At 38.6% G+C, this 22697-nt stretch overlaps 2 protein-coding genes and 1 pseudogene across 3 annotated transcripts; 1 reads left to right on the top strand and 2 right to left on the bottom strand.

The window, feature by feature from the left end:
• Nucleotides 1-1056: 1056 nt before the first annotated feature.
• On the bottom strand, nucleotides 1057-1647 carry LOC134798806 (protein kish-A). Its single transcript, XM_063771194.1, has 3 exons — nucleotides 1491-1647; nucleotides 1286-1395; nucleotides 1057-1215 (listed from the first exon to the last, which is right to left on the bottom strand). The coding sequence occupies exons 1-3, from the start codon at nucleotides 1491-1493 to the stop codon at nucleotides 1110-1112; spliced, it is 219 nt and encodes a 72-aa protein (XP_063627264.1). The 5' UTR covers nucleotides 1494-1647; the 3' UTR covers nucleotides 1057-1109.
• A 326-nt stretch (nucleotides 1648-1973) lies between these two features.
• LOC134798777 (ubiquitin-conjugating enzyme E2 Q2) lies at nucleotides 1974-17236 on the top strand. Of its 2 annotated transcripts, none has more exons than XM_063771152.1 (8): nucleotides 1974-2253; nucleotides 3751-3867; nucleotides 5758-5858; nucleotides 6460-6595; nucleotides 7662-7833; nucleotides 11388-11579; nucleotides 14813-15040; nucleotides 16748-17236. In XM_063771152.1, exons 1-8 carry the CDS (start codon nucleotides 2092-2094, stop codon nucleotides 16777-16779), a joined length of 1140 nt encoding a protein of 379 aa, XP_063627222.1. In that variant the 5' UTR covers nucleotides 1974-2091; the 3' UTR covers nucleotides 16780-17236. The 2 variants fall into 2 exon arrangements, with proteins under 2 accessions (XP_063627222.1, XP_063627223.1); XM_063771153.1 differs by lacking the exon at nucleotides 11388-11579 and adding an exon at nucleotides 11184-11375.
• On the bottom strand, nucleotides 17069-22342 carry LOC134798778 (glutathione S-transferase 1-like; annotated as a pseudogene).
• Between the last annotated feature and the right edge of the window lie 355 nt (nucleotides 22343-22697).

The raw sequence follows: 22697 nt of genomic DNA, 5'->3' as shown, positions 1-22697 counted from the left end.
ACCCCCATGGCGCGGAACCCCATGGTTATGGAGATATCCATGGTTAAAGTTTGTATGAAATTACTATGAAATAAATGAGAAATGTAATAGCAGATGTCGATACGTGCCGTTTTTTGTTAATTTATATTACCTTTTATACCACACCACCATCCTCAAGGTCACCAAAATCTCAAGGTCACGAAATTTTATTGTCACCAAAATCTCAAGGACACCAAAATTTTTGGTCACCAGAATCTCAAGGTCACTAAAATCTCAAGGTACCCAAAATGTCAAGGTCACTTAAAACCGAATCAGAGCACCCCACTATCCACGTGGTCTTGTCTGTCCTACCCCTAGAGAGCAATTCCAAAAACGGAGGCGCGGAGGGACTCGGCTCCGCAGCTTCGGCTTACTGGTCGCCTTCGGCGACCAGCCTCAGCCGCTCGCCTCGCTCGTTCCCGCGCTCCGTCACGGCGGGCGAGGGCTGCTCTTCCGCAGCGCCGGAGCTAACCCAGATCCAACAGCTTCACCGCTGAGGTCGAAGGCTCGCGGAGTAGCCCCGAGGTCAGCGAGCGACCGAGACCAAATGGTCTCGTCAGCTCGCGACCTCAGGGGCGACGAAGCGGGCCTTCAGGCGAAGCGCGCCCCCCCTCACCCCTCACCCCCTCCTCCTTCAAAATTTGCTGTAATCCCTTATTTCTTAGTAATTCCATACAAACTTTAACCATGAATATCTCCATAACCATGGGGTTCCTCACCATGGGGGTTGGACTGGGGGGTAGCCCTCTCCATCCCCTCCCCTCCCCCTCCCCACCCCAAAAATCGTGGGTCCATAAAGTAAAGATTTACCGATGATAGGTAGTGTCACTATCAACTAGGCTAGGTACTAGGAGCCTGTTACCTTTATTTTTTTATCCCTTCGACTGACACGCATAATTTTTACGGTATTAAAATTTTAAGTTTCTGTCAATTAATTAAATTTCAAAAAGACAATCCCTCTGGGTAATACCAGATGAAGGGTAATAAAAAGAAAATTTACTGTTATTAAATAAGAGTGCTAATAAAAATCAGCCTTAGTATAAAAATATTTATTTATATAAAACATTAGAAGTTTATTAGATTTATATTACTTAGGTTAGAAAGAGTATTGAAAATGCCATAGTTAAGCAACAAACTGCTATGTAAGGTGATTTGCGTTCCCCAATTCTAGCACATTTCCAAAATGTTCCAAGTAACCTGCAAAGAAAGTGTTATTGAGAAATGAAACTAATTATTTCAACCATGGCAAGTTTAGTCAAGTACTCACCCAGTTTTATTGCGGTCCATAATACTAGGGAAGAACGATCTCAAGTATGCACATGTGCATATTAGAAGTAATATAACAGATAACAAGCTTTGAAAATTAAATATCGCACTCTGAAACAGTAATTAAATTTAATTAGTTCAATATGCTGAGGAGCATTCGGCATTTCAAGATGTAAAAATAAATGTATTGACCATCTCTTTCTTACCATCGTGATGGTTACTTCTTCACAGAAGTAATTAGCATGAAAATTAGAGTTTAATTGCTGAATAAATCAGAAACCTATTCTTCTTTAATTAGAAAAACATTACTTTCTGTGATCTCCTTTCCATAATATATTTCACAATTTTCACATCATTTTGAGATTTTGACATAACTTTGACATCTGATAGTGACAATATAATGCAACGCGAACATCATGCGTGATGCCATCACATTTAAAGTATAGGTAAAGCCGACTGTCTCCTTGAAATCGAAGCTCTTATTTGTATCTTGAACAGCGTAGAGTATATTTTTTGGGTTTACTATTTATAAAATTAAATTTATATAAATCAGAATCTTTATAATAAATAGTATTGATCGAATATATCAAGCTCTTTCACAAAACATATTGAAAAAGATAGGTACATTTTCAAGTTTCCAAACTATTGATACGCGTGGTCTCTTTCACTCATACTTGTTTTTTTTTTAATTCCGCCTTCACGTTCCGCCATTTTGCTCGGTCGCATAGGGAGTGAACTTAGAATTTTTCCATGTATTGTAACGTGGATATTTATTATTTAGTTTCAAATTAGTGTTAGAAGACACTAATGGCTTGCTTGAACACACTTAAGTTAGAAATCAAAACATTAGAACAAGTGTTTCCAAAGAACCATGAGCGGTTTCAGATAATGTCAGCTAGTGTCGACGAACTGACCTGCAGATTCGTTGGCAGAAATGGAAAGAAATACGAGATACACGCTAACATTACAGTAAGTACAGTTTTAACATTATAATAAACATGCATGAGCACTCATTGCAAATTGTACCAGCGTTTATTGATTATCGTTAGTTGGGACAAAGGGTCGTTGTTTATGAGGGCAGGGCTGTCAACAAGAGATTTACGGAAGTGAACCCGTTTTTCACCCGTATCTAAGCCTCTGTAATCATATCTTACGAATAATTGCCACCAGCGGTTGGTTTGTTTATGTGCGGCGCATAGGGATTGATCGCGTGAAGTGCGCAGGGTTTGTACGTAAATAATGTGTTAGAATTGAGCAATAACAGTCCGTGACGAATTATCGTATCGATCAATTGCTTTTTGAAGCTCATTTGGGCTATTCGTCGCATGTTTTGTGTGGATAACGGTAAAAGGCGCAATTTTGGGACAATGGTTCTTAGTCATTCTCTACCTGCTTTTTGTCATGTATACATTATATTGGTCTTTTTGTTTGCTCAAGTGAAGTGTCAGCTTGAGCTTGGCTTAGACACTACAATATGGATTAAAACATCTTAGGTTGCATTAATGTATCAACTTTGTTGTATTATTTACCTAGTTAGCAGCTATTGTTCTAATGATTATAATTATGTACTAATTAGTGGTTGATATACTTTTGTTGATTGTTATTGTGTGGCCATGTGTAAATAATTATATGATGCAAATTCAAGCTTCAATGTTATACCTACATAGGAGCCCAATGAATAGATGTTATACATAAGAACACAATACAAAATATGAACCTGTTCAAAACAGAAATTTTCTGTTTGATTTCTATAGTTTTTTTAAAATTATGATAGGGGCCATTAGATTTAAGACTGAATCATTAAATGTATTGATCACAATCAACCAACTTGTAACAAAATAGCCTATACTATTGAAGTGTACATATAATTAGGTTACAGTAATTTGGTTTCAACACCTGCAACTCATCTATAGGCCTCCTCCAAAGACTTCCATTTACTTCTATTCCTTGCTGCTTGCATTCAGTTACCTCCACCAATTCTTTTTAGGTCTTCTGACCATCTAAATTTATGTGGTCCACTTTTTCTTGTTTTATTCCTAGTCTACAAGGTATGTTGTCCACTTGTCTAGGTTCTTCTTCTTCATGTGGCCTGTCCAGCGCCACTTTTGTTGTTTAACTATTTTAAATAGTTATAGTTTTGGTTTATTTTGCCTTAATTATGTACAATTTGACTCTGTCTCTAAGTTCTCTACTCATAGTATTAGACACTATGAAAATTACATTTTGTACTAACAACTTTATATCTTCTATTATCATTTCAAATCCTCACAACTTGCATATGTTTTCCTTAATAAAAATAGCTTTTAATAAATTACTAAATTGAATAAACTACCTAAAAAAATAAAATTATAGAAAATATAAAATTATTATTTAAATTCATTTTATAAAATTATGAAAAGTATAAAATTGTAGAATAGCTGAAAATATTTATCATATTAATTAATTTACATAATATGTGTCTTGTAGGAGACATACCCCAGCACACCACCGGTGTGGTTCGCAGACAGTGAAGATCTCGTTGTGACAAATGCAGTGCAGATCCTCAGCAACACACAAGGAAGAGACAATCATGTCATAAATCAGGTACAGTATTTCTACTATTTACTAGTCACATTTTTACAAGCTTTTATTTAACTTGCAATGTAACTATGTTTGTACAGGTCAAATCTTGCAAGTTTGACCCACTACCTGGTTTCCGATGAAGCTGATTGTGTTTGGGGTTTTTAGAATAGTCTCAATGAATATTAGTTGCCTATGTAAAGAAAAGTACAGTCAGTGATAGAAGCTTGTACCAAAAATGAAATTTTTGCCTAAAACTTATTTTCATCTTACATTGTTGGTGTTTGAAAACTAAGTGTGTATGTTTTATGACTATAACTGTAAATTAATGATAAGATGAAGAGAGACGAAGTACAGTTGCTATTTCTCCTCCTTCAGTAGCTGTATAAATATTTGATTCTTTGCCACTGTTAACCCTACATTATGGAAGAGTTGTGCCAGTGAGCTCTTGAGTCATAAGTTTGTGTGAAAAGTCACATTTTTCTCATTACGTGATTAAATGAAAAGATCTTCACGCACATTGTCGCACATGTCACAGACAGGGGCCAAAGTCACGAAAAATGTGGCTTTGTGACCGTCTGGCAACACTGCTTTTTTCAGATAATTTGATGTCTCCACTTATATTTGTAACTGCTTGTTATTTATGTGGCGAACTGCCATGAACCTGGGTTCATTCACCTGCAGCTGTAGTACTTACTGTTACTCTTTTACGACTATTATTGTAAAGTTTCTTGTGGTATAAGAATATTATTGCGCAATTTTAAACATCTATTTCTGAAGCAGAAAGTTCTCAATCCATCAGCATCTTTTTTTATATCAGTAGGATCATTTGCCAAAGATGGCTGATGGATTGGACCGTTTTTTTAACAATAAATAAATAAATATTGGGGACATCTTACACAGGTCAACCTCGATTCAAACTAACCAAAGCTTGTACCAAAAAGAATAGATAGTATAGAGGGGTCCTGTCATTGTCAATTTTGTAGTCACGGTACATTTACTGCCATCTATCGACACACGATTAAAACTTAAAATAAAATTGAAAATGTATAAAATAATCAAAATATGTTTACGGATAAATTATTCTTAATTTTTATTGTTCCATACTGACCCATGTTCTTTCACTGATATGTGTTAAAATTGTTAAATACCAAACGGTGTCGTTAACGCCATCTAGCCGAGAATAGGCCAAAGGTAATGGCGCCATCTATTCGAGAATGACTTTTCCTTGGCCGTCCGAGGCACGTTTTTTTCTTAGACTTTATTTATCTTATACGGAGTTATATATATCTCTGCTTGTACTATGGGTGCTAGGCGACGATATACTTATATAGATAAATACATACTTATATACATAGAAAACACCCATGACTCAGGAACAATATTAGTGTTCATCACACAAATAAATGCCCTTACTGGGATTCGAACCCAGGACCATCGGCTTCGCAGGCAGGGTCACTATCCACTAGGCCAGACCGGTCGTCAACATCCATAATATAACCTTACATTGTCATGAGATGAGTATTTTATGATGGGATCCTGTAGAAACTGTGGGAACTCTTCAAGTATGATAAGTCCTATAATGAAATGGTTTTTTGTAATGGTAATTTCAAATGATTCTTGGTGAAGTGAAAGACTATAAACTAATGGCATTTTATATATTGTTGTTCGTACTGTTGGAACATTATCTTAGTTTTTCCAGGTCACATACAATTTGACATACATTGAGCAGTCTATTGTTATGATAACATTCTTAAACACTAAAAATTTGGGGCAGCCATTATCATATCACGTGTTTGCTTCTTTGTCATTTGTGTAGAGAAACTAAAACAATATGATTTATGCAAATATCCTATTGTATTGACAAAAGACCAATTTTGGAACGCTGAGTGAGTGTATATTAATGTGTTGCAGGTTGGTATATTGTTAAGAGAGCTATGCAAGTTACACGGCGTACCGGAGCCTCCAGATCTGGACTCTCTCACTATACCTATGCACCATTTCCCACAGCAGAGGTAAGATTATCAAAAATTGCACTTATTTGTACCATACAGGACCCTTTGACAGAATGCTGAAAGACTTACAATACTTTATTATAGAGTTATTAATTGTGGAATAAATATAGCAAGCTTTTACCAATCGGAATTTTCACATATCTACTTTTGCTGTCAAATATGACGCATGATTTTTTCTTAGCCTTTACCTCTCATCTACTACTAATATCTCTTTGCATATAGTAAAGTAAAAACTAAATATAAATTATAGTTTCAGTCTAGGATACTTTGACTCCAACATCGACTCTCATAATGTATTATTTTCTAAACCCTTCCCTTTATTCAACTTATTTATTAAGAAACTTTACTTTTCTTTTTATAACAAGTCTTAGTTATATAAATAAAAATATGTATAATATCTGCAAAATGTTATCTGCATTCTAGGAGCCTAAGTCAGTCAGAGCTTAAGTTTGGGCTCCACTTGTATTCATGTTTGGAAAATTGTTTACTACACTCAATGTATACATTTACAAGTCAAGTCAAGGTCGCACAATGTCTGGCTTGGATTAGAATGGTAAAAAAATGCTATCCTATCTAATTGAATTCAATGTATTATTTCTAGGTTGCCGAGTGTGACGTCAAATGGTGCCGAATCAGGCACAGAGGAAGACGAGGAGATGGCAGCAGAAGAGGACGAATCAGAAGGAGAAGATGACTTGCCACTAGAGATGGTTGAAGATGCGGGAAGAAGCAACAAAGTGAGTCTGTCTGCTTCTCTTATCCATACTATAATTGGTTATATCCTGCTATGGCCCAGCCATACAAATGAAAATACCAAAATAAATTTGCCACTAAAATTTGAACCTATAATGCAGGGCATAGAGTTGAGTTTGTTTTGTTTGAAAATTGAACGAATCAAAACAATTGCACCTCTATTCCTATTTTAATATGGTTTAAATTTCATTGAAATGATTAAGTACTATAGGTAGGATCTTGGGCCTAAGGAGGATAGAAAATAATACCGTGAAAAAAAATAATTATCAAAATCGAACACCTCTGTAAAAAGTTATGCGTGGTCATACATAAAAAAAAAAAAAATATACGCGTCGACTTGAGAACCTCCTCCGTTTTTTTTTTCGTTGGTTGAAAACGAGATTTCACCATGGCGAGGGTTGATGAAAACATTACATGATCAAATAATGTAGGTTAAAGTTAAGTCGTTCAGTGACAGATCCAGGCGGGTTTGTATTTGGTTGGTTAACCAATAAATGTTATAACTACCCGAAAATTTACAAATTGTTTACTTTTATCTAAATACCTAAAGATACTGACAGAAAACGCGTTTTCACTAAAATCGGGTTTTTACGGTAACATAATATTATAAGACTTAAAAGTCATGTACTTAAGATTCAAAATTGTTAACCCTCTGTGGAAGAGCGGTTGTCTCTTAATACAGGTATCTTGAATAGTTAAAAAGAGGCACCAGCATGGATATTGAAATGTTACTTTATCATCATCATAATCATCATCTCAGCCATAAGACGTCCACTGCTGAACATAGGCCTCCCCTTTGGACCTCCACACGGTACTGAATACCGTAACGGTACTTTTTGTTACTGAATAAACTTTATTTTATTTTTATTATTTTTATTTATTTATATTCATTGAGAAAATTACACAACTGGGTGCTGCAGGGTGGTGCTGGATGCAGGGTGCAACCTGCTGAAGTACCTCCTAATAAATAAATCCCCAAAACTAGTGTCATCAGGAAAGTTATTATTTACTTGTCTGTGACACATTCTTTATCTAGATTTTTTTTTGTAGGATGATATGGAAACAGAACACTTAGCAACACTAGAGAGACTCCGACAGAACCAACGGCAAGACTATTTGTCCGGCAGTGTCTCGGGCAGCCTACAAGCCACAGACCGCCTCATGAAAGAGCTGCGGGACATATATCGCTCACATTCCTTCAAGAGCAATATGTATTCCATTGGTGAGTTATCGAATTCGAAGACACTTATCAAATATGTTTGCCTTTAAACGCCATGTTATATACAAAATATTCACTCATACGCCAAGGTAACGTGGGTATGTCTACTTACAAAGAATTAACTACGAAAGAATGAGCTACATAGTTATTCCGAGTTTAGTATGCGACACTCCTTGTATAAACTTTATATGAAATATCAGTTCTTTTGCATAAAAAAAAGACAGTGCGTCACTTTGCACTAGGAGGCCGTTTGCAAATAGAATTAGACAGATACTTTAAAAAAATCTTGCATTTGCTGTGGCCTGGAGGACCATCTACACTCGGCGTCACGGAAATCGCACACCCACCGATTTTTGTTTCAAGCGAATATAGCTCTTATCATATGTATTAAACCCTCTCAATATATATATCATTTAAAAGCACAATTAATATACTTTAAAACATGAATAAAGCATTTTCGGAAAAAAAAATAATCACGAAATTACGGCGTTCTGAAAGAACACCTACAATACGCGTTGTAAGGGTCGCTAGTTGCGTTACCTTGAATAGGTTTAAAAGGGGGGTAAAAGTGGAATATGGGTCATTCGGTATCCAGAGTTCACAGAGGTCACGCCGGAACAGCTGGAGAAAGAAAACACCCCAAGAAAATGGATACCACGGAAGCAGTAGCAGCTCAAGCAGTAGCCCTGGTGGAATCAGGAATGACGCACTCTGCGGCTGCTCGGCAACTCAACATAAGCCGTTTCCGAGTTCTCTGAGCAGTTCATCGATTCCAGAGGACTAGAAGCTTCACCAGGAAGCCTGGATCCGGAGGACGACGCTGCACTTCCGAGAGAGACAACCGCTTTATTGTGTCGACGTCTTTGCGGGACCGTTTCTCCAACGCTGTCCCGCTGCAGCAGCAGCTGCAAGCAGTTCGGAGAACGGTGGTGAGCGTCTCTACAGTAAGGAGAAGGTTGCGGGAGAAGATCATGCCCCATAGAGCGGCTACGGGTCCCAAATTGACGGCAGAGCATCGGCGAATCAGACATGAGTTTGCTCGCGAATACAAGGATTGGACGGTCGACCAATGGAAGGCTGTCGTCTTCTCAGATGAGACTAGGGTGTGTCTTTTCTGCAACGATAGGCGCAGAAGAGTGTACAGGAGGCAAGGGGGACGTTATTCACAGGCCTGTCTTGAAGAAACCTTCGGATACGGAGGAGGATCCTGCATGTTCTGGGGTGGCATTTCCCTCGCCGGCAAAACCGAGCTCGTTTGTGTTTCCCGCACTGGTGGTGGTCGAGGCCAGGGATCCATGACTGCTCATCGGTACATCACAGAGATCCTGGAGGACCATGTGGTTCCATACGCCCAATTTGTCGGTCCTGGAGTTTGGTCCTGGGTTTGTTGGTCGGTCGGTCATTCATGCAGGATAACGCCCGCTCCTACACAGCGTTGATTGTTCGAGACTACCTTGATCAGGTTGGGATCACCGTTATGCAGTGGCCAGCAAGGAGTCCGGACCTGAATCCCATAGAACACCATTGGGATCAGCTAAAACGGAAGGTGCGGTCACGTAATCCTGCACCTGCGACCCTGGAACAGCTTCGAGATGCCGTCATCGTCTCGTGAAGAGTGGTATGCTATTCCTCAAAAGTACGTCGTGACTCTCGTGAGGTCCATGAAGTCTCGCATGGAGGCAGTAATTTAGGCCAAAGGAGGCAACACTAGGTTTTAAGTTTAGTTTTAGGCATTTGTATTCCAATATTTGTTGTTTTTATTGTGTTTTAATTTGTTGATTTTTTTGCATGAATATACGATTTTTATTTATTATTAAAAAAGGTGCCTTTTTTAACTCTTTAGTAACTTTTGCATTGTTTTTAAATGAAGGGTTAAATTCTCTTTGAAATGAACCCACACACTCATACTTTACCTTCAACAACATAAGGTTTATTTAATTACACAAACGGGTCTACCGCGATATAATTTCATTGTTTTTACCTTTAATTCCGACGTTTCAGCTGAGTTGCACCAGCTGTGGTCACGGAAAGACTGACGTCCCAACAAATGTCAACGGAGATATTAATAAAACACCCTAAACTACCCGAAATTAGTTTATAAAAATGTTCGGGGTAGACAAAGAAATTGCAGCTACCCGTTAAAGTTTAATGTTTATTGTCCACGGCACGACACGCAACACTCACAGTATCCGTACACTGGTCCGAAGATATATCCGCTGGTTTCAACATTTGAATCACTGGTCCCCAAGTAGACGATAATTTGTACCCGTCCTCACGATTGAAATTTTTAGGGTGTTTTTTAATTTCAATCGCCTCTCTCACGATCCGCGGATAATAGTGTCGCTCGTTGGAGAGGACTTTGGGTTTATGTAGCTCAATCCAGTGATTCGTTCCTGTTGTCAGCAAGTGCTCAGCTATTGCGGATTTGTTTACATGGCGATTTTTAACAGCTGCTATGTGTTCCTTCACCCTCTCACAACATAGCAGCTGTTAAAAATCGCCATGTAAACAAATCCGCAATAGCTGAGCACTTGCTGACAACAGGAACGAATCACTGGAGTGAGTGTTGCGTGTCGTGCCGTGGACAATAAACATTAAACTTTAACGGGTAGCTGCAATTTCTTTGTCTACCCCGAACATTTTTATAAACTAATTTCGGGTAGTTTAGTGGTGTTTTATTAATATCTCCGTTGACATTTGTTGGGACGTCAGTCTTTCCGTGACCACAGCTGGTGCAACTCAGCTGAAACGTCGGAATTAAAGGTAAAAACAATGAAATTATATCGCGGTAGACCCGTTTGTGTAATTAAATATGTGTACAAAACGCGAGAGTTTAAAGTGTTATAACATAAGGTTTATAACGGCTTGAACCAAAAATCCGTGGGTGTGCGATTTCCGTGACGCCGAGTGTATTAGACGCAGGAACCTTTAAAAGTTTGGTTAAAATGAGAATTGTTTGTTACTCCATATCTGGACCGATTTTTAAAGCATTTACATTAAAAAAAGTGATGTTTGAAGTCGAACAGCTGATGATGATCAGAAGGGAACTCTTGAACGACGCATAGTTCATGTTTGGCGATTTGTCCTCTTCATTATGTTTGTTAAGCAAGTTAAGTTTTTATAAACACTTTTGTCAAGCTCGAGTTCTGATGATGGGATCCACGAGGGATCGAGGGAACTCCTCAAATCTTATAGACATATACGAGTATATGGTGATCTTTGCATTTTAGGCTAATTATAATAGTTATGAAATGCACTATGGTTGGAAATAACTAAATGGCATTTCGAACTGTTTTGTGAAGTCGGTTTTTTCTATTAAAGATTATTAACAAAAACTCACCTTTCCCCGGCAGAGCTCGTAAACGACTCCCTGTACGAGTGGAACATCCGGCTGCGGTCAGTGGACCCGGACAGCCCGCTGCACAACGACCTGCTGCTGCTGAAGGAGAAGGAGGGCAAGGACTCCATCCTCCTCAACATCATGTTCAAGGAGACATACCCGTTCGAACCGCCGTTCGTGCGGGTCGTCTATCCCATTATATCAGGTGAGTATGCAGAGCTCGTGAACGACTCCCTGTACGAGTGGAACATCCGGCTGCGGTCCGTGGACCCGGACAGCCCTCTGCACAACGACCTGCTGCTGCTGAAGGAGAAGGAGGGCAAGGACTCCATCCTGCTCAACATCATGTTCAAGGAGACGTATCCCTTCGAGCCGCCGTTCGTGCGGGTCGTCTATCCCATTATATCAGGTGAGTATGCAGAGCTCGTGAACGACTCCCTGTACGAGTGGAACATCCGGCTGCGGTCCGTAAACCCGGACAGCCCGCTGCACAACGACCTGCTGCTGCTGAAGGAGAAGGAGGGCAAGGACTCTATCCTCCTCAACATCATGTTCAAGGAGACGTACCCCTTCGCGCCGCCGTTCGTGCGGGTCGTCTATCCCATTATTCCCATTATATCAGGTGAGTATGTATACTCATGTTTTTGGACCAATGTGGCATTCCCACCTGAAAAACTTGTTTAATTTCTTGTGCAGGTAAAAATGTTGCCTGATCATAAATAATGTATTGGATAGTTTAAAAATTGTATTGTGTTCTAACGGATAATGTTTTAGGATGCATAAGATATTTATTTACCTATTTTTACACAACTGCCCAAAAAATAGTACATTTCAATGCAAGTGTGGAAAGTGTGCCTACGGCTCATAAAAGACATCTCGGGACTCGTAAATAATAACACTTCCACACATACATTGAACGACGTTTTTTAATACATTTGCAAAAAAATCAAAAGTAAACAAATATTGGTTACATGAGTTACACTTACAGTTACGAATTTTCCCTTAAACTTGAATGATATTGTATATTATACAGCACTATAAACTACGTTCAGCGTTGGTTTACATTGCAAAATTAATCACATTAACTCATTTCATACAAAAACACTCACAGTTGCAATTTAAGTTAATTATTTTGATGCAACTAAATTTTAAGTGAAAATGGCGGGCGCTGGTTATACTTTTTAATTTTAATTTTTTTCTGTTAACGACAGCCAACGTGGCAATGATAGTTCCATTCAGCCAAATAGTAAAAAAAGGTTTTTAGTGAAACATCGTATTATTTATATAATAACTATTTTCGTTTCGTCATTTTACATTCGTTTTATTTATATAATAACTAATAAATATTTACTTTATATCTTGTAACAATACTTTTTGTACGTAATAAATGTTTAATGGCAAAATAAAAATTATTTAAAGTTTTTGAACATCCAAACACTTTTACGATTAATTGTTATTCGAAATGATTATTTATTTATAAGGTATATTTGATTATTGATGAGGAAATGGATATTCCGATGTATGTAGGTACTTCTTTTGTTATGTTATTTTTGACATTTAGATTTTATTCTAGAAATTCTAGACTAGTATTTTTTATACATTTTTTCATGTTTGACGATCCTTTTGTGAAAAAATGATTATTTATTTATAAGGTATATTTGATTATTGATGAGGAAATGGATATTCCGATGTATGCAGGTACTTCTTTTGTTATGTTATTTTTGACATTTAGATTTTATTCTAGAAATTCTAGACTAGTATTTTTTATACATTTTTTCATGTTTGACGATCCTTTTGTGAAATTCTTAGTGTTAAATTTGATCTGTAAAATAATCCAATGTTATTATGGAATAATATTAACATCAATAAATTGCTCTGATAATTAGATTAAGATTAATTACGATTCATAAGAGCTTGTTGCTAGGCCTACATGAATAAAGTATATTTTGAATTTTTTTGAATTTTTGGTGTGGACGTATCGATTACGGTCAGAATTAAATTTAAAAAAGCTGGAAAAGTAAGAAGCACTAGTTCCCAAAAAGCAATTTTGCGAACGCTAAACAGCTACGAAAAGTAGCACTTTTTGAGCAACTGTATTAAAAAAGAATGTATTGTTTTTAACATGGGTTTCCTGTATTTTCTTTGAAGTTTAACTAAGGTTTTACATGTTTTACGTTTTAGTGTATTTTGAACTGGTTTACTTGTGTATTGATTAAATTAAGGAAACTAAAATAATAAACTTGACATGAAAATTTGACTGGTAAATTTACCACCCAATTATATTGCTTTTGTACCACTTAGGTACAAAAGTAGTAGTACAAAGGTAGTAAAGTAAGTTAGGCACTTAGGTAGGTACTAAAGTAAGGACGTTCAGCACGAATAATTTCGTACATTGACCCACCTGGTGCTATCTCTATCGCACGCGCAAAATTATATTGCTGTACCGTTCGCACAGTGTCATTGGCCGCCGGATCATGAATAGGATAGGCGGGTATGTACGAAATTCTTCATGCAATTAAAAACAGATCGATTGGACAAATTAAAAACGCACTGTCATTTTAGCATACTGGGATATTAGACTGGTTTTATTTTTCATGAAATCGATTTCGACTGGCAAATCATATTACTTTTTGGCAACCAGGTTTTTTAACCTAATTAGACCCCGCTGAATCCGAATTTGCAGGGGTTAAGTTAGGTAGGTAGGTTACCCCCTTTAATACCTCTTTAAATATTGATCGTAGCGAAAAAGTGTACTGAACCTTTTTTGTGGACAATTTTATGTTTAATATTTATGTATAATATTGTTTTGAAACGGGCCACCGTTTACGAGTTATTTACGAAAAACTAAAAAAAGTGACCTGTGAACTGATTGTAATTAACTTTCTTCTATTTCTATTTACAAAAAACTAAAAAGGGACTTTAAAATTGATTATAATTAATTTACCCGCCGCTTTGTCTTTTTAAATATTGATCCTAGCGAAAAGTGTTCTACATGTTTTTTGTAGAAAATTTTATGTTTATTATTTATGTATAAGATTTTTTTTGCTATGAGTCATACTTTTTAAATTATTAACGAATAAATAAAAACAAGGAAACTTAGAATTTATTATAATTAAATTTCCCTCTTTATTATCTTTTTAAATATTGATCGCTGCGAAAAGTGTACTGAATCTTTTATGTTCAAAATTTTGTGTAGATTATTATCGTTTAACAACATTTTTTGATATTGGCCACCGTTAATGAGTTATTTACGTAAAACTAAAAAAAGGAACCTTAGAAGTGATTATAATTAAATTTCCCGCGTTAATATCCCTTTGAATATTGATCCTAGCGAACAATTGTACTGAATCTTTCTTGTAGGCAATTTTATGCAGATTACTCATGTAATAGAATATTTTTTGCTATGCGCCACCGTTTAAGAGTTATTTGCGAAAAACTGGAAAAAGGGACCTTTAATGTCAAATATCTCACTTCCGGTCAAGATTTCGATCGAGCAAGCGGCAAATTCGATTAAAGCGGGGTCTAATTAGGTTAAAAAACCCGGTTACCAAAAAGTAATATGATTTGCCAGTCGCATCAAGAAGGAGAGCGATTTTGAATTTTTTTGTCTAGTCTATATAAAAAAAGGTTAACCATTCACAGGAGGCTACGTGCTGGTGGGCGGCGCGATATGCATGGAGCTGTTGACGAAGCAGGGCTGGTCTTCGGCGTACACGGTGGAGGCGGTGATCATGCAGATCGCCGCCACGCTGGTGAAGGGCAAGGCGCGCATACAGTTCGGCGCCACCAAGGTCGTCTCGCAGACGCAGTACTCGCTCGCGCGCGCGCAGCAGAGCTTCAAGTGCCTCGTGCAGATACACGAGAAGAACGGTGAGTGGGGACTGCATGGGTGGACTACTTATTACACAGACAAGACATCCTCCAGACTGAGCATAGTAGCTCTACCCCCTCTGCCACGCATACGGTAGTTTTACTCCCATTTTCGAGTCGAAAGTGTCTTTGTGTGACGTCCGTGTCTTTGAACGGACCAATCACGGCACGGGACCTCGCTCACCTCGTCCCCCGCACCCCCGTATTTTCATGAAATAATTGCTCTAAACTCCGTCTAGAGGATTCCTAGTCTATGACTTATTATTACCAGACATACAAGTTTTTGTGGCATACACGAGAGTTTGAGAAAATGAAACATCGATAAATCTGTTATCGATAAGTCTGTAACATATTAATAATTAAAAGACGTAACTTCTACTTGCAAATCAATTACAAACTGGTACATAATTTCTTTATTACTATATTTAGTGTACTTAAAAATAAAAACGTAAACTGTAGTATACAGTGCCATAAATAATAGAAAACTAACAAAATATAAAAGAAGATATCGAATGTGTTGTGTACTTCGCGGTAGCTATGTATACAGTGTTATAAATATCTATGATAATGATAAAGTTAAGGTAACATTGATAACAGACATTTCATTTTGTGAATCACTTTATTTTGCCACAATAACTTCTATGTCTGTTTATTACATTTCTAAACATTTAAGAGTCAGGTGTAATAAACCATTTGTCGACGTTAGTACGTCGAAATTAGTTTGTTAAGTTTGACAGTTCCCTATGGAATGAAAGCTGTCGTCATTGTATAATTTAACCGTTGATTGTGCGTAGTGCAACCCGCCCTAAAACTTCATATCATAGGTAGCCTACGCTTTGGTAAGCGCAATATTGCAGTGGCATTATAATAATATTGACATTGATTGGTGTGTGTCGGGATATATTTCGATATTGGACAGATAGAATACCATCCTTAGGACTTATGTCACTGACTAAGCGCAATTTTAGTTTAATTACATTTTATTAACCATATTTCTTATTGAAATTACATTTTGCGTTTATTTTTATGATTAAAAAAGCAAATTTAAACTTCTATACATTACTATTGTAAATTTACATTTGACCTTGATAGAATTAGTTTCAAAGACAATGAACTAAAGTAATGGTTCATATTTGCAGTCTATCGCCGCAGTAAAACGTAAATGTGAGAGAATCTTTGCTTCTTGACAAATAGATAATGATTATCGATTTAAGTTAAGGTGATTAAATTCACCTTGGGGGGTGGGGAGTTCAAGAGCGTATGAAAAAGGGTAGGTTGTATCAGAGACGCCGGTCAGATCCAGTGTCCCAGAATCTAACCTCGCTGCACAAACTTGGCAGTAAGAGTGCATACGCTCTGTAAGCTCCATACTTGACTTAGCGTGGGCGTGGACTTTATCCTGCAGCTTGGCCTTTAAACTTCGCAAATTAGAGAAGGAATACCTATTCTCTTCTAGTCAGTATAGTATAATCAACTGCACGTACTTTTGCCGATCTTTGGCCCGATTGAAGCTGTATTTCTTCTAGTGACCTAAGTGTGTATAGACCGACCACTTAAATGAGTCCCCGCCTGCGCGCGCCGTACGCCTGCCGCCCGCACCTTCCCCGCCACCCTTAGTCGTCCCACCCCGTCGCCCCCGTACCGCGCAGGCGAGGACTCATCATTTAAGTGGTCGGTCTATAATAGTAAATACGTCGTATGTTCCAGGCTGGTTCACACCACCCAAGGAGGATGGCTAATGCTGACTCTCGCGCCATCCTTAGACTATCGTGCAACAAACACTAACGCCCTCACCAACAATGGACGCCTACAAATTTGAAGTGAATCGACGAGATAGCGTGATGATAGTTTAAATTTAATTCGAATGTTTCCAATGAGTAAGTTACTCGACGGTCCCGTGTATTGTGTTACGTATGACTGAGCTGAACTGACGTTTCGAGAGATTATCTCAAGTATTGTACATGTCCTTAATCGATATATGTTAAGTGCTATTATTGTTCCGAGTGCGGCGGGCGTTACGAGAGACAATTATAAGACTTATAGGAAATGTTTAATGTGTAACGTTTTTTGTAATCGTTCATTTCTCATCAAAAAGTTATCCATATGGTTAGCCCTAGACGTTACAGGAGTGTAAAGTTAAGAAATTCTTTGCATTTCTTTTTAGTTACTGAAAATAAAACCTGTGATTCTTATAAATTGTGTTTTATATACATTTCCACACCACTTTAACATAACTATAGTAATCAATACTTAGTTACCACTGCCTTACTTTTATTTACTTTGGTACACGCAAAACACGAGGAAGATATTCTTGATCGATACGCGTTGACAAAGCTGCGACAAAAATTTGCCGTGATTAAGGGGCTGTATTGCAATATTAATGCCCGTCGCCGATATTCCTACGAATATACTATGTGTAGGCCGACATTCACGAATGGTTACGTGAATGTTTTATGACATTCATGGTTTTCCACGGTTTTTTGTGTCGGATGATCCACACGGGACGCGACGCGACGCTCGAACCTTCACATAGCCTTTTGTATCAAAGGTCTTAGTGCAACAACATATTAAAGTTTAGCTCGCTGATTATGCTGGTTGTTCCTCATCATAGTAACAAGCACGGCCACCAGCTCTTCCCTTCCCGGCTCGTTGTATTTCTGACAGAATTCCTTCTGGGACATCGTCTGCAACCACCGCTTTAACTTTGGGTATCTGAATGGAAAGTAAAACACTTAGTTTATAACACTTATAACATTGCGTAAGAAATTAAATAATCTTAGAAGCGCCGCAGACATTATAGTACTTTTCAAATAGCTTGGGGACAGTGATGACCGTTATCTCAAGACATATTTGGGCATTTTCAGAAATAAATATTGAAAACCTGATTCTTTCACATCTGGACGTTCTTGGGCTCATTCTACTCAGAATCGACAGCATTCTCTATCCCACCATTATTATTTCTGAAAACGCCCATTTTTGTTATAAGTTTATAAATTGTATGGAGGCTATGTGAAAAATACTATAACATGTTCACTGCCAGCAACCCGCTATGCTGGTTCTTTGTTCGTAGGCGCTTACGCAAAAAATACAAGCGTAGCGCGTAGCTCATCACGTTGTCGGTAAATGAGATTAATCACGTCAACAGAAAGCGCCGCCGCCTTTATGAAGAAATAAGAAGCTACAGAAAGAGTGAGCAGGGTATGTAGGGTGAATGCTATAGTTATTGTCCACTCCTAACAAATTTAATCAGAAAGAAACAACCCTTATTATAATTGTTAAGAGTGGCTAATTACTCTGTAGTGGCCAATAACTAAAGTGGAATGAACTGTCGCCAGCGGTATTTCCGGACCGATACGACCTTCAAACCTTCAAGAAAAGAGCGTACTCCCATCTTAAAGGCTGGCAACGCGCTTGCAACCCCTCTGGTGTTGCGGGTGTCCATGGGCGGCGGTAATCGCTTACCATCAGGTGATCCGTCTGCTCGTTTGTCTCCTATATCATAAAAAAAAAGCAGTCACCCTACCTATAACTTTTCTCTATGGCGTCATTTGTTATTGGTGTTCAATGGCCGCCAAAAACAACAAACATACACGGTTACATTTTAAAATGAATCTTCATGCATTTCAATAAGGTTTATTATGGTGTATTAAAATAGTCTTGGAGTAAGGCTTGTTACCTTTTGACATCAACAGGGTAGATGCCGTCCATTGTCGACACCGTGGTAACGATGCTTATGTCTGCCAAAGTCAGTACGTCGTCTGCCACGTACAGGGTGCGAGACAAGTAGTCTTCCAGCGTGCGGTACGCGTCATCTATGTTAGACTTCATGGACTTAGAAAGCTCTGTCAGCTTTCCCCAGAATGTTGGGGCCTGAAAGTGTCCCAAGTAAAATATCTAAGGGCCGATACCTGACAGACTGCAACCCGACTGCAATTTGTATAATTACTTTATTATTAGTTGTTCAATGGGGTTGGCAACTGTCAAAGGTTTGCATAGATGGCACCTTCATAGCTTGCCCCTTATTCTATGAGATTTGGTATTTGGCATCCAGGGTATTAAAAAATCAAAAAATTTACACAATTCTAGGGATTGACAGGGCAAGCTATGATGGCGCCATCTGCTAAAAACTTCGACCGGCCAACCCCATTATCAAGTTTCTATTTTATATATTCAGAAAATTACGTCGATAATGTAAATTTAATCCACCGAAATATATGATCAAAAGCAAGGTTTTTTAAAAATAAATAAAACTTTATAAATCCTACTGGGATATATCCATGGGTCAGTATAATAGCACAATAGATAGCAACTTCGTTCAATACTTAAACCTACGCTCATAAGTTTCCAGAGCGGTTGAGTGGATTGCTTCATAAATCAGGGAAGGAAGCGATTCTTAATATCGATATGACGTAAATCTGAGGTCGAACGGCTCGGGCTTCCATCTAACAAATTTAATATAGCTGTGACGAGTAGATAGGTAAACAATAAAACGCAATATACCTACTTACTATTGACTTCTACAGAAAAGTTATCCACTTCGAAATTGTACACTTTGTAATAAAGTTGAAAATCATAGTGGGAAATAAGTATATTTCCTGTACCTTTTCATCTTTTTGACGCCAATGACGGATATATCCGCACGGTAGGTCTAACGCCGAAGACAGATTAATCCGTCACGGAGCAACGTAGACCTACGCGCATATGCATTAAGTTCATTTGCAGTTTTAACACTTCGGTGACGTGGCGTCTTAGAGACAGTTTTTGTGTTTGACACGGCGTTGAAGGCAGGTACCATAGGTCGGGCCGACAATTAGGTAGCTTTTCCTACCTATCCTATAATGGTAAAAAAATAAGGTGTCGTAGATAGATCATCATTCAGGCCTTTAACATCTTGACAGATGATTTATGCAGCGTCTGTAAGCGAGGAACAACGTCTCTCGTGGCTGTATAAGCCAATGCGGGACCGGCATTTGCGACCGCATTTATGGCAGCTGAAGCAGGGAGCCATGTCGGCACCATCAGGTGGATTGTGCCTCTTTGCGCGTTTTCGGGCAAGGTCTTGGAACCATGCGTTGTCGTGGATTTCGCGACCTTTCGCGATGGTACCCCTCCATCCATCGCGATCTGACGCGAGCTCCTCCCAAGTGTCCCTATCGATATCAAAAGCGACCATGTCGCGTTTCGCGCAGTCCTTAAAACGCAGCAAGGGACGTCCAATGCGGCGCTTTTTAAATGCTATCTGGCTCAACATAATCCGCCTAGGCAAACGAGTGCTATCCATACGCTGCACATGCCCAAGCCACCGCAAGCGCCTCTGTTTCAGCAGGGCGGTGATGCTAGGAAGCTGTGTAATTTCCAGGACTCTCTCGTTAGTGACCCCGTCCTTCCAAGTGATGTTGAGGATACTCCGAAGACAGCGCATGTGAAAGGTGTTTAGTCGACGTTCCTGATTAGCGTACGACGTCCAGGTTTCGGCTCCGTACAAGAGCGTGCTCAGGACGCAAGTTTGATAAACAATCATCTTGGTCCTGATAGTAAGATGTTTGTTATTCCACACTCTTGTACGCAGCCTGCCGAACGTCGTGGCCGCCCTGCCGATGCGAAGGTCGACCTCACTGTCGATGGAGAGGTTGCTCGACACGGTGGACCCTAAGTAACAGAACTTGTCGACCACCTCTAACTAGATAGATAGGTACTCGGTAATTACTCACCATTACAGATCGCAGTCTGGGAAACAATATACCACATTCGAAATACATTCGCTGGTTGATCGTGGCGCGTTTTCGAATGTCAGAGGGGTACAAATGTTGGTGCTCAGGTTTTGCGTATTTTTCAAAAAGACACAATTATAGCGTGACTGGAACAAATTTTTGATATTAATTTATATATTTTATCTTAGACATCATTGCGCAAATAAGAAACAAAACAGGCGGACTTAATGTCTCTTGGCATTCTCTACCAGGCAACCATAGGGCAAAACACAAATGCGTCATGGTGGGTGTGTGGGTAATATCTATTACCCGACTAAGTACATTTTACTAATAGTTGCTAATAGTAAGTAGGTTATTGTACATATTTCATTTGTACAGTAAATAGAAAAATTCACTGCCGCGTGCCGACGGCGTGATTCGAAATCATGACTAGGTACGGGATATTAGCCGGCCGCTCTACCTGAGTTAGGTACCAACAGGTACAGTCTACTGTAAAAATATGGGTGTACAAATCAACTCAATAATATGTCTACTCTTATGTCAGTGAATTAAGAACTATGGGACATATTTTTGAGTAAGTTGTCTACACCCATATTTTTACAGTTGGCTGTACCAATGTTTACCCGTCAGTAGCAAAAACATTCCCACCATAACCTTCGTATGCGCCTTAGTTTTGTGGTATTCTTTACAGACGTTTTCAAGATCGGTATGATTTGTTAAACTTAATTCAATTTGACTACGAGTACATCACACGAGATAAAATAATAAGCTTCTCATATAATTATTTTATAGTACCTACCTGTCGGCTATCCAATAGTCTCCTTCGTCTAGCAGCGGTATGGATCTCATAGGATTCTTCTGTAAGACAATGACATTTTTTAAGGAAATACATTACAGTAATACGTGAATTTATGGCTTGTAATAGTAGATTATCACAGGGTACTCATAGTTGAGTATTTCGTTTTACACGTTTTTAATAGGTATTATCGGTAAGGTCAATGTGGGGCGTATATTTCTTTGATTTTCAATCGCAGGAAAAAAAAACCATCTGCTTTTGATTGCTGAAACTAAAAGCAATAGCTGCTTTGTCGATGAAATATCAATTTTCTTCGTTGTTCGAGAAAAACGCTAGTGGACGGAATTGTCCCTGACGGAATTAGCCACATTGACCTTACCATCCTTACAGTAGCGGTGGAATGACTGACGGCCTGATCCGAACTTTAATATATGCCAAAAATTATCAGGCTCTTAACCGCGAAAATCGAAGTTCGCAAATTGCGGGTATATTTTTCTTTTCCTCCAATTAAGGCGTAATTAGAGTGACAGAGAAAGATGCCCCCAATTTGCAAACCTCGGTGTTCGTATATTAAAGTTAGAATCCGGCCGTAAGTTTTGTTTACATTATTTTTTTCATTTCGCTCACCTCGATTAACTCTGGCGTGTCCTGGTCCCTCGCCACCGGGTTGAGATATCTTTCCTCCAATTGTACATTCAAGATGCCGGCAACCATCTTAACGGCCCGTGACGGTGGGCTGCTTTTCGAATGGTACAAGATTGTCCGCATTGTTGCTGTAAAGTTAAATAATTTAAAATAATCTTCTTAGAAGCGGTGGTGGCCGAGTGGATATGACGTCCGACTTGCAATCCGGCTCGTACCAATGAGTTTTTCGGAACTTATGTACGAAATATCATTTGATATTTGCCACTAGCTTTTCGGTGAAGGAAAACATCGTGAGGAAACCTGCATACATCTGCGAAGAAATTCAAAGGTGTATGTGAAGTTCCCAATCCGCATTGGGTTAGCGTGGGGACTATAGCCCAAGCCCTCTCGCGCATGAGAGCCTGTGTCCAGCAGTGGGACGTATATAGGCTGAATTATTATTATTTATTTGTACTCCATTTCGGGTTTCACGGGCCTATAAATCCCGGTCTTTTGATAGGCTTGC

This window comes from Cydia splendana, chromosome 17, assembly GCF_910591565.1.
Source record: "Cydia splendana chromosome 17, ilCydSple1.2, whole genome shotgun sequence".
In the NCBI taxonomy this organism is placed as follows: Eukaryota; Metazoa; Arthropoda; class Insecta; order Lepidoptera; family Tortricidae; genus Cydia; species Cydia splendana.
Note: the sequence above shows the minus strand (reverse complement) of the source record. Positions and strands in the feature narration are given on the sequence as shown.

What these genes read in the sequence shown, in the direction of transcription:
- LOC134798806 (XM_063771194.1), bottom strand. An exon ending in ATGGACCGCAATAAAACTGG is followed by an intron (nt 1,216 to 1,285) that starts GTGAGTACTTGA and finishes CTTTCTTTGCAG; the next exon opens with GTTACTTGGAACATTTTGGA.
- LOC134798777 (XM_063771152.1), top strand. Translation starts at nt 2,092, where the DNA reads ATGGCTTGCTTGAACACACTTAAGTTAGAAATCAAAACATTAGAACAA. An exon ending in ACAATCATGTCATAAATCAG is followed by an intron (nt 3,868 to 5,757) that starts GTACAGTATTTC and finishes AATGTGTTGCAG; the next exon opens with GTTGGTATATTGTTAAGAGA. An exon ending in ATGCGGGAAGAAGCAACAAA is followed by an intron (nt 6,596 to 7,661) that starts GTGAGTCTGTCT and finishes TTTTTTTTGTAG; the next exon opens with GATGATATGGAAACAGAACA.